This window comes from Trematomus bernacchii, unplaced genomic scaffold, assembly GCF_902827165.1.
Source record: "Trematomus bernacchii unplaced genomic scaffold, fTreBer1.1, whole genome shotgun sequence".
In the NCBI taxonomy this organism is placed as follows: Eukaryota; Metazoa; Chordata; class Actinopteri; order Perciformes; family Nototheniidae; genus Trematomus; species Trematomus bernacchii.
The window spans coordinates 14,690,735-14,703,290 of record NW_022987648.1 but is presented as its reverse complement, the minus strand read 5'-3'; the positions used below and the strand labels follow the sequence as shown (position 1 = coordinate 14,703,290).

The 12,556-nt window shown below is 39.9% G+C and overlaps 1 protein-coding gene across 1 annotated transcript in view; it reads left to right on the top strand.

Annotated features, from left to right (window-relative positions):
* The window catches only part of LOC117485961 (ephrin type-A receptor 6-like), a 167,844-nt gene that overhangs the window by 142,217 nt on the left and 13,071 nt on the right, over nucleotides 1–12,556 (top strand). The window contains exons 9-11 of the mRNA XM_034134673.1: nucleotides 6,493–6,560; nucleotides 8,727–8,852; nucleotides 9,354–9,539. Of these exons, the coding sequence (XP_033990564.1) occupies nucleotides 6,493–6,560; nucleotides 8,727–8,852; nucleotides 9,354–9,539 (380 nt within the window). The remainder of the gene's footprint in view (nucleotides 1–6,492; nucleotides 6,561–8,726; nucleotides 8,853–9,353; nucleotides 9,540–12,556) is intronic.

The window sequence follows — 12,556 nt, the reverse complement described above, 5'->3', positions numbered from 1 at the left end:
GAGCTGTAAACGTTTTGATGTCGTGAAGTTGCAATGTTTGCATGACCATCTCATAATATAAAGAGTCCTACATGTTCTCCCTGGTGAGACCAGCTTGGAAATCTGTCAACTGTCTTCCTCCCTAGACCTCAACTGGCTCCAGCCGCTCCACTTAAAAGTAAGGCCACTCTGTAAATGAACAGACATAATTTGTAATATTAAAACAATGGTTTAAACATTTATCCACAATTTTATATTACATTTCGCAGTGAAGAATAACAGTAATAATATATCCCTCTACTTGCCTGAGCAATCACTCCAATTAGACTCCACTGGCTCACTGCTGTACTGCTATGCTTCCTGTTGATAGACAGATATGTAAATAAGACAGATGAACTTCGTGAATATAACATTTCCACTTAATTAGACTTGATTGAATATTTGAAGAAAAAAAATTAAACAATTGGTGGAAACAGTATGTGGATATTTTACTAAAGTAAAAGTAGCAATACCACAGTGTATATTTATAACAGAGTATTTACTCTGTTACAAGTAAAAGTCATGCATTCACAACCTTACTTAAGTAAAAATTCAAAAGTATTAGTATCAAAATAAACTTAAAGTAAAAAGTACTCATTATGCAGAATGGCTCATTTGACAATAATATGTATTATATCACTGGATTATAATTAGTGATGCACTAACTCACAGGTCTCAAACTGCAGAAAAAATACTTTAACTTACTGTAAAAAAAACAACAACAATATAATTATAAGACATTTTAAGCCGTGTGTGTGTTTACTGTACATTTTGGAAAACTGCGGCTAACGCTAACTCAGCTAACATTACTTTTCCTCTCCTCTGCTTTTGACAATGCTATTCCAACTGTTATGCCCTTAGTTTTATAGACGTGAAATAAAACGTGGAACCTTCTTTAGATGCATGTGAGTGTTTTTTTTAATTATCTGGTAAATTACAGTTACGGTTAGCTAGCTAACAGCACGTAACATATCTAAAACATAATCTCTCAACTTTGTGAACTAATGCACAGAAACGTTAACATGGTTCAAGCAAACAAGAATCAGGCTATTATGCACAAAGACACATATATTATCATCACTTCTTTTTCCAGCCATGCAGCTCCTCCAACAGCCTTCAAATGTGCAACTGCAAACCCAACTGCACCGTCGTCCAAAAACGCGGGTATCTTGTCTTGTCAAGACGCATGCGTGGATTCAAACAGCTACTATGGTTTTAGATTAACATTTACTTAGTATTTTAAGGTTTATGAGCAGTGACTATAAATCATTTAAATAGTATGAGTAAATATATAATAAAACGTACTCCTCCCACACTGTAAATGTATTACATGAATAAAAGGTGTATACATTTAAAATGTTACTTAAGAAATTCTAGTTCTTTGTGAATCTTGATATTACCATGTAAAAAGTACGACAGTTAATTAAATATATTTTACTACACCAAAAAGTCAGTTTTTTGAGTGTGGTCCTCTTTATTGAGATAGACTGAACCCTAGAAAGATATACTTCTTGAAGCATTTGTCACGTAAGAATCTGACTTGGTACCAGAGACGATGAGAGAGACATTTACACATTTGTTCTTAAGCAAAGCCTCAGTAAGCCCAGACCTTTAAACCTTCAAGCATTTGAGAGAGGAGTGCACAAAAACAAGAGCAGATAATTATGGTTGATTGCATATTCTTCTGAAATTACCAGGGTTCATATGATTTGCATATAGAATTTCAACCTCTGAGGGCATTTGTAAATAATGAGTGTAATTCAAAGGACAGTTAGGGGGGAGAGAGGACCCAAGTTAACCTTTATTCTACAGAAATGTCAGCAAGAGTGATTCAAACTTATTGTTCTATTGTGATATGGATGCATCTACCATTAATTAGATACTCCAGAGAACAAATCTACACTCATCTCTCTATTGAAATGACAAAATGTAAACGTTGCATGTTTTTCACACATCCTGTCACATGTGCTTTCACAGCTTCTGAAAATCCAATTTGGGACAACCCACGAATAGGAGCCTTTAGCGACGTGCTGTTAAATCTTCCATGGAGCTGAAGTTGTTAACACATTGGGTGTTGAAATGTGGTAATGTTATCTAACAAACAATGTCAGACTGTGACATCATCTGCCTAAAGTGATCATGAACACTGGAACATGTGGTATTCATTAGCTGTTGTTTCCCCAAAAAGCCCACTCACACTAAACTTCTAAAACAGCAACACAGCTAAATCCATTTATTCTAAAGGATTTGATTTGAGGGGGTGAAGTAAAATCTATGAAATGTTTTACTTAGAGTTGAACTTGGATGAACTGTGATTCAATTGGGGAGTTAACCAGTGATAGACCATCCTGACAATGCTGTTAGGAAGGTCCAAAGATGAGGCAAGCTATCCTCACTCATTAGCAGTGTTACGTCACTTTAGTTAAACCGTGCCATGCCAGAGTTCAAACTGCTTCGAGGTGGGACTAGGTCTTCATGGTTCTTCCCATTCCAGCATGTCTCTTTCATATTCTACAGTCACTGTATGTACTAATTTATGAACTGAGAGATTTCATACAAGTGTGCTCTTGAAATCCTACTGAGCTCTCATCCCAGAATAAGACTGATGCAATCCCAGGTGCTGAGTGCGTAAGGTGCAAATCTATTGAACACAGTGGACGCATCTCCATGCATTTAGCCCCTCAGTCTCTCTGGAGCCATGATCTGGCGCCCATTAGGGAAAGTGCAGCTCGAAACCCTTGCATATTGGTTGCAGCATTGATCCGTGCTGGTTGCCAGAGATTTTCCACTAAACTTCACAGATATGAGATGAGAGTTTTTATCACACTAGGTGCACTACCTCACAGGCAAGTCCTTTAAAGTTGGCATGTTAAAGTCAAAAGGAATTGAAGGTCCATCACTTTAAAAATAAACAGAGTGTTTGTCTTATTTTTATGATGTGATCCTAATGTGTGGGAGTGTGCTGCTGCTCAATAGCTAAAGCAAGCCCTTTAGGCTTTTTGTTTTCAGGCACAAGAAGGGCCTTTTTTTACCTGAATCCTGCTAAAAGCAGTCGAAGAAGCAGTTGGGAGTGTTTTTGGACTTTATCACAATCTGTCATAACTGCGATCCTTCTGCCCCGTGTAGGAGGGACTTTCACTCTCTTTCGATTGAAAAAAAAACTCCAAATGTACTTGAGCTGCCTGTGAAGGATGAGAGCTTTCAGTCGCGCAGCTCTTATAGATGTTAGGTTGTTGAGCGAGAGTGGTGATGTAAGAGGACGCGCTGTACGGGGAGTTTTAACACCTGGTTGCTCTAAAAGCTTACGCCTATCTTTGCATCTACTCATGCTACATTTGAAAAGTGAATACTTCTGGAGCCAAGCTGTCTGTAACGGGGCTGAATACTGTGTTTTCTTTATCCTTGAGTTGTTTGTCAGTCTCTGCAACTCTTTTTAGTTCATGTATTCTTTCATCCTTTGTACCCGTGTCCTCTGTAGCTGCAGATAGATGCACCATGGTGAGGTGAGGGATGTTGGAGCTAGAAAGGAGTGGTTTGAATTACACTGATGCTTTGATTAGGGCTCTTGGCAAGGTTGTTTTACTGAAGTGTATGTGTGGGTGGGTAAGTGCTTGTGAATATGTACCGTAACAATGCTCAACAGCCCAGAGAGCAGTGGCAGAAGCCAAGGTCTTTGTGTGTGATAACTGTCTTTGTGTGTGTCTGTGTCTGCATGTGCGGCCTCTTTTCAACATGAAAGCTTGAGAGACAGAAGGATAGGCGGTAAAGGGGATCAGAGGATAGGACTGGAGAAGACTGATAAAGGCACATGCCACCATTTCTTTAATGAACAGCTTGACCCCATCAGCAGAGGTCAACAGTAGCTTTCCAAATCCCCTTCTTTTCCCCTCTGCCAGTGTTACCCGCCATGTTATCTGCTCTGTCTATCAGTGTCCACAATCCCACAGACTTCACTTAGCCGGAGCCCAATCTGGCAACCTGCGGCTCGTAGCCCCCTGACTCCTGCTCTAATGTGGCAACCCGGATTATGTTAAGTCTTCAAAGAGGAGGATGCTCACATGTGATCTCATGGAAACTCACACACACACTTTCTCCACTCGTATTTGTGGGCATTTTCATTTTTTTATTTATTTGCACTGCATCATTTGGCTGTTTTTCGAGACAATACTCGCTGCCATTGTTTGTTGGATTGTTTTTGGTTAACAGTTACTGAGTCAGCAGATATATCATTTGTGTTTCTGCCCAACTGTTAGTGAATGTTTTTATTGTTTAGCTCTATAGCTCCCGAGAGATAATATAAATGGAAATGCTTTTATGAGAGTTTGAATTCATTGAAATATATAGTTATTACATTTTTAATTTCTGGGGTCTTTCCCTTTTTTCAGTACAATAAAGAGGCTTGACATCTTAAATGTGTCTATAGTCAGGGTAATACTGAACAGAATTGTTCTGAACCTCTTAGCAAACCTTTTGAAATACAGTATATTTAAAATACGTGGCAAAATGTAATGTGATGTTCTGCATTTTGACTCTGAAGTGACTTTCCACCTAATATTTCGAAGTCTATATACCACATCGGTGGACTAACTTTATGATAATACATATCTAAATCTTAAATACCTGTCTTTTATTTGAATACACACCCACAAATTAAAATGGAAATCCTCTATAAGATCTGTTAACATATTCTTTCCGTGTCAAACACAGCCAAGTTCTGAAAATAACGGACAGACCACTAAAGTAAGAGTGAATACAGAGAGATATGGAAATCATGTCCTGTCCCACCTTTACAGCATTGCAATAAATAAAATACTCGATTATCATTTGTTATACACGAAAAATCAATATTTGAACACTGTCAAATAATGTGTTTTGATTAATGAATTATGTTCTTTTTTGTTTGTTTGATGTTTGTTGTTTTCCAGAGCAGGGGAAAAGATGACACCCTTCCAAAGATGTTCAGCTTTTATCCGTAGCTCATGCCAAACGCATTATTATCATAAGAAAAACAAGTGAAAACCTTGGGTGTTCTCATTTAAAAGATGTTTTAAGTGTGGTGTAACTCTAAGAAACTGGCAGAAGAATTCTATAGTATGTCTATTAAAGCTGAAATATAATAAAATGTATTGGGGGGTCCACGAGTGAGAAGTGGGAGTGAAGGTCTCTCTCGCTCACGGTCATTAATTAAGCCCTCTACTGCAAAATAGGTTATAAAATTCATCAGTGATTGTGCCTGTGAGAGTACCTTACTTCATATCATTATTTTCCATCTCAGCGCTCTTCCCCAGCCTCTCCCTCCCACACACCAAGCTCCAGATACTTCATCAGCACTGCAGGTCCTTTCTAAGTCTTGTCGTGTGTGAATGAAGCCATCACTGTTCTTTCAGGTAGCGGTCAACGATATTTGAATGACAAAAAGCAGGCTTTATATAACCATACAGATGTGTACTATATACATTTTTCAATCATACATATTGTCGAAGTTTTATTTCCACCCAAATGATTTTGTTGTAATGGAAACACAAAGAGAAGAAAGTGTTAAGTGGTCATTTTATTTTTTTCTCAAATATAACACGGTGCTTAATTGGCTTTTACTTGATTATTCTGTGTCTTGTCTGCACACCGCGCTTTGCCTTGAACTCTGTTTTTGGTTCTATGTGTGATTCTACTTTGTGTTTTCTCTACTTTTTATTTCAGAGCAGCATCCAAGCATCTATTTGGATAAATGCTTCCTCTTGGTCTTTTGCAGATGCTGTCATCTAATCTCTCAGCTTTTCAGACTTTCTTGGCAGCAGCTTTTTTTATCAGTCGTTGGCTGTCTCCCGGTGTCTCAGTGTCCAGATAACTCTCACACAAACAGACACACAGACGCACACATGAGGTCGGGGGAGCGTCTGCATCAGGGATTCAAGTGTTTTTCTCTTTTATAGAATTTAGTTATATAACATTTAATTATCTTTGTGAAAGACTTTCTGTTCAATTTGTTTTATTTGAAATGTGGGTGTATGTGTATACTTCTGCACACAACTTTCCTTTGTATTATTTAACCTGGAAACCATCTCTTCCAGGGCCAGACTCAATGTCTTCCGAAAATATTTTCTTCAAATGATGATCATCAAACACTTTGCTTGGTTTTATTCTCTTTCATTTCCTATTTAGTGTCATTCATTCTCATTTTAAATTGCCTCTGCGATGTTATGGTACAATGAGATAGTTTAGGAATGTGTTCAATGTGAACATGTTCCGGTTTTCAGCAAAGAATGACTTTATCCCTACTAGTCATTAACTATTACTCCAGTCACCTACAGAACAGTATGTAACAACGTTTTTGAAGTTTTTATCATAATTCATTTTAACACAAAACCAAACTTGTTATTCCAGGCTGCTCAAGGGTCCTCCCCATGTAGGGGTCCCAGATATTAATATTGTTGCACATTTAACCCCTTTAACGCTGTCTGTTAATGTGTTTTCCAGGTGTCAGTGGTACTTTAAGGCCAAGGTGACTTCAGAGGAGAAAAGGACCAATTATCAGAATGGACTGGGTAAATCTATCAGTCTACCTTTCTTTCCTCACTGTGATCCTACATGTTTTCCAAATGTCACATAACAGAGTCAAGAGTAACTTTCAATTATATTGTAAAGACAGAATGGGGAAATCTGCAAAGTCTACATTTGATATTGTATTGAAATAAAACATTGGTTTAAAGAATGTATTTGTCTGAAATAACGTTTGCAAGACTTCCTTAAGATTTGGTAAGTCAGGTTTCATTTATTTATATGTGTCTTTGCCAAAAAGAGCAGAGGAAAAACGGATTATTTGAGCCACAGTTAGCAGCTAGCAGGCTAACCACCTGCTCCTCTCTTTGTATTCAGCAAACACATACAGTAGTGCTGCTCTGTGGATCATTTCCCCTGTGTTTCTGTGCCTATGCATATTTTAATTTTGCACAGCAATGACGGCCGATATCACAAAGCTTGTACAGAATGCAAAATATTGACTTGCTATTCTTAGAAATGCTAGCAAGAAAAAGAAGTAGGAAAGGTGGCATTTATACGGTAGTTTTAGAAATGAAGACGTCAAACTAGTCAACAGAGCAAACGCTCCTTCATCTCCTTGTCTCCCCCTCTGCAGCACTCCTCCTCAACTCCCCTTGAGTTTCATTTGATGTTCTACATGAGCATTTCCTTCTCTCTGTTTTGATTAATCTGGTTACATGCTCCATACCTGAGCTGTCTACTTCTGCACTCTTCTACCTTTCCGTCTTGTTTGCCTTCTTTTGTTTTTTAATGCCCAACTTTTCATTCCTGTCATGAAAAACACAAATGGAAATGAGAGTTGCAGGATGGAAAAAAAGGAAGATGTTTAAAAGTGAGCGTAGAGGCAAAGATTGGAGCGGGACAAAAGAAGATTGGAAAAACAGAAAGGAGAGAGAAATGAGGAAATGAAGGGCAACCGAGTTGTAAGGTAGAGGAATAGAGGAATGAGGTGACTTTAAGAGAACAATTTAATTAAGGTTTAGAAAACAAAAGACATATATCCAAAGGTTAGAGAAGAAATAAATACTGAATATGGTTTTAGCTGGCTAACAAGCTGCCATGTAGATTTCTCATATTCAAGATTCAAACACATTTTCTCTGTCATTTTATGTGTTTTCAAAACCCTGTACCTCCTGCAATTTGTCTAAAGTTTAGAAGTGTTTAGCAGAAGCTACAGGAGGAGAAAGGGCTCCTCGGGTTTGCTGGTGTCGATTCATGCATCAGAGACGACCCATTGTCGTTTTCTGTATCGATTCCCTGAAGGAGAAAAGCTGCCTTTGTCTAGCCCCCCCCACCCCCACCCCTCCTCCCCCTCCACTAGGAGGTCAGAGGCAGAACAGCAGCAGGCTGTTAAAGAGTCACTGACTTGCTCAAGGACACTTCAACAGGGTGGACGCTGGCTCAAACCTTGCCCCAGTTAAAGACTGGCTCAGCATGCCGCCCTGCTGCCTCTTAGCCAAAGACAGAAGGAGAACAATCTATCAGCGGGGTGTTCGGTTTGTGTGTGGAAGTCTCAGGGAGGTAAAGATTTTGCTGCTGTGCTTTGTCGGAGAGCAGATATTGAACATACAGACGGGATGAATTGTTTAATTTCCTCCCAGGTCATAGTAAAAACAAGTGGGAAAATGGGTCATAAGCTGTTTGTCTAAAGAGAGACCATATCGATGTTGAATTCATTTGTATTGTCGTTTAATGCAGGGCTGCTCACTTGGCAGATATTTTTGGTCTAGATGATGCTTTGGTGTTACACATTTATACTTTTTTGGTCTGCGTACAATAAGCTGTGCAGGCAGCTTATTGTAGCTGGAAGTTGTTGTTTTTTTACAATACATTTATAAAGGTCAACCCAAATTTCCTGGTTGGGTGTTTATTTTCCACATAACTAAAATATGTCAATATATTAGTTGATCAAATCATATTTTTCTAGTATTTCAAATTGCACACTTTTCCCCTCAGTACCCCTGGTTGGTTCGAAGGCTATTTGTTGCAGCAGCAGTAGGAGAAATAGTGGTTGTGGTGGTGAAGCAGTAGCAGTACTGTAGAGATTAAAGGCAGTGACAGCCTATTTTCATACATCCTTTATTTCGAAGTTCAAATGTATGTTTATTTACAAAATCTTCATCAAATTTGAGCATTGTCCCTATACAGTATATTACTCTCTGTCCTCACAGTCCCGTTCCCTGGAATAAAGACTTATGTGGACCCTGACACGTATGAGGACCCAACGCAGGCCGTCCACGAGTTCACCAAGGAGATCGACCCCTCCAGGATCCGCATCGAGAGGGTGATCGGAGCCGGTATAACACACACGCCTGCACACACACCATAATACACTCATCCACTTGTATCTCTACTCTCTACCTTCCGCCATGTGGGCGAAAGTGGATCATTTTGTGTTGGTAAGAATAACAATAGCTTTAAATGTGCCATAGGAGAGGATCTATTTTCATTCCGCACATATAATTGCCGTGAACCCCCTCCTCTCCATTGTACTCACTAAAGAGGAGGCTTTTTCCATTTCCCAGTGTCTCACTGTCATTTCCTCTGCGCAGACTGTAGGAATATTAAAGCTTAAAAAGGTTTAGAGAACAAAAGAACGTATAAGAATAGATTTAAGGCTTTTTTTAGAAAGTGAAGGGGACAATTTCATAGAGTTGAACTAATCAGAGAAGAGGCAATAATGCTGGAGTTTAGATGGGAACTGCAACAGTGCCCCCTGGTGGAGGACTAAGTGCCTGCTGATGGTGTGTGTGATAGACTTCTCACTGTGGTTCTTTTTCTGTGTGTGTGTGTGTTAGGTGAGTTTGGCGAGGTGTGCAGCGGGCGCCTCAGAACCCCGGGGAAAAAGGAGATCGCCGTGGCGATAAAGACCCTGAAGGGCGGCTATGTGGAACGTCAGAGGCGGGACTTCCTGCGCGAGGCGTCAATCATGGGCCAGTTTGACCACCCCAACATCATCAGGCTGGAGGGGGTGGTCACCAAAAGTAAGTAGTGTTGAGGAACATGCAATTTAACTAAGATTGTGCATACGATTACATGATTTTTAGCAATAGACCCTCACCACTAATTTATCTACCACTGATGAAACCAAACAAGTTTATTTTGCTTATATTGGAAAAACATATTTATAGATGTTAAAGAAAAAACATATTGAGAAATGTTTTGAAGTGGCTATTAAAAAAAAAGAAACGTGAACATTTTCACAGCCGAATTGAAGCATGAATTTCTTTGATGCTGCAACAACAAAACTGTTGATGACTGCCTGAGGCCGCTCTACTTCTTCTTTTGTACAATCCTCTATTATGTGGTGCATATTCCTGTGGACATTCACTCAGTTACTCTGATAGATAAAGAAAAGAACACTGTCAGACAAACGTCTTTCTATTAGAGATACCTCAGTCTGATGGGTAAATGTCTGTGTTTGTTTTGAATGGTAAATTACAGTGAAATCACTTCATAGGGTTGCATTTTTTGGTGTGGAACAAGAAGTCCTGATGTGTTTCTCTTTGAATGTATTTGATTAGTGAGCTGACGCAGTTCCTTTTTATACACATAGATGTGTTTAGCCTTGTGTGTCTGTTCATGGACTTCTTGTACACACCAACAGTGATTGTGTGTGTGTGTGTGTGTGTGTGGTGTGTGTGGTGTGTGTGGTGTGTGTGTGTGTGTGTGTGTGTGTGTGTGTGTGTGTGTGTGTGTGTGTGTGTGTGTGTGTGTGTGTGTGTGTGTGTGTGTGTGTGTGTGTGTGTGTGTGTGTGTGTGTGTGTGTGTGTGTGTGTGTGTGTGTTGTGTGTGTGTGTGTGTGTGGTGTGTGTGTGTGTGTGTGTGTGTGTGTGTGTGTGTGTGTGTGTGTGTGTGTGTGTGTGTGTGTGTGTGTGTGTGTGTGTGTGTGTGTGTGTGTGTGTGTGTGTGTGTGCGTGCGTGCATGTAGACTTGTTAACGAGCTGTGTTTTACAGGGTTCACCCAGCGCAACATATGGTTGTTTTTACAAGGATTCGTATAAACTGAGACATCGCTGTGAATATAAATGTGCCCCCTTAAGACTTTCTTACCCCCCCTTTCCCCCCCCTGAATGTAGATAGAGGACACTCCTCAGCTCTGACCCTGCTGACAAGGATTCGGCTGATAAGGGTCTTTAAAGGCCAATACAGCCATTATTTAGTGGGAATGCTGATACAGCATTCCAATTTAGTGGGAATGCTGATACAGCATTCCAACTATATGTTCTTCTACGGACAAAATTAGTATTATTCCGCCGGAACTTTGCACCTCTTCTCCTCCTGCATTCAACATCGCAGAAACTCTGTTCAAACATCAAAACGTTCAGCTCGGTCGGGAATCGATGGTTATCATTTGGATTATTCATAACTTTCATAATTCCAGAGATACATCCCATAATTCATCACATTTTTAACCATTGAAGTCAATGGAGAAAATCTTCAGACTTGAACAATCTTCATGCAAATTCAACTGCTAACTGTTCATTCATACTTTCACTCAGAAACCTCATTCCAACTTTAAAATGTTACACATCTTTCTGACATTATTCGTGTAACACAACTTTTAAATCTGATTCTTACTTTTAGAGATATTAAACATTGTTCAGACCTTGGTAAAGAGGCTTTCTTCAGATTATAACATTAACTAGAGTGTGTGATGTCACAGCTAGAGGGTAGGAAATCTTGAAATTTGCCTTCATATATTTTTTTTAAAACTGCCATAATTCCCAAACCCTACATTCCTGAGACATCATTTTCATGACAAACGTAGGAAAACATCTCGTAGCTTGAAAAATGACAAATAATTAAGCAAAAATAATTAAACAAAATGCCTCTTGAGGGCATGAAGTGACAAAAACGTTCAACATGTCTCCATTAAAACCCATTGTAATTTCAGGCTGATATTTCCTCACAGCAGCAGCCGCACACCTTTAGTTAAACTGCCAAAAAGGCCACATTATTAACCCGAAAGTACACAAAAATTACACTTCAGATACTCAACTTCCTTGACATGCTTCACGTTTTGAAATTTCACAGATATCTGTTATGGTTCTTCCACAAAACGTTCACATGTAAGAGGTTTATCTCTCATTCAGAACAATGCAAACCTTTGATCTCTACAGAGCTCGTTAGCTCAACTATAAACACCTGTGTAATGGAACACGATGATGTCATCACTCCAACTGACAGCAATCAGTTCTAACTGTTCATTTCATACTCACACACACACTCTATCTCTCTCTCTCACAAACACACAGACACACACTCTCTCTCTCTCACACACAGTCTCTCTCTCTCTCTCTCTCTCTCACACACACACACACACACACACACACACTCTCTCTCTCTCTCTCGCACACACACACACACTCTCTCTCTCACAAACACACAGACACACACTCTCTCTCTCTCACACAGTCTCTCTCTCTCTCTCTCTCTCTCTCTCTCTCTCTCTCTCTCTCTCTCTCACACTCTCTCTCTCTCTCACAAACACACACACACACACACTCTCTCTCTCTATCTCTCTCTCTCTCTCTCACACACTCTCTCACACACTCTCTCACACACTCTCTCTCTCTCTCTCTCTCTCTCTCTCTCTCTCTCTCTCTCTCTCTCTCTCTCTCTCTCTCACACACTCTCTCTCTCTCTCTCTCTCTCTCTCTCTCTCTCTCTCTCTCTCTCTCTCTCTCTCTCTCTCTCTCTCTCTCTCTCACACACAATGTTCCAAACGGCCCAAAACTTCACAGGTTTGGTAACGATGCAGCCATCAACGCATCTAAGCGTATTATGGGGTGTCATCAAATGCCGTTGCCATGGCGACAGACCACTCTCCATGAAGCACGATGTCGCTGTAAGTCCAATGGAAACGGTCCGATCGTCCCCCAAACTTTGCTTGTATATCACCGGTCCAGCCCTCAACAGCTCTACGTCAATTATGGGGTTTCTTCAAATGCCGTTGCCACGGCAACACAATGCTCGCCATGAAACACGGTTTTCTCAT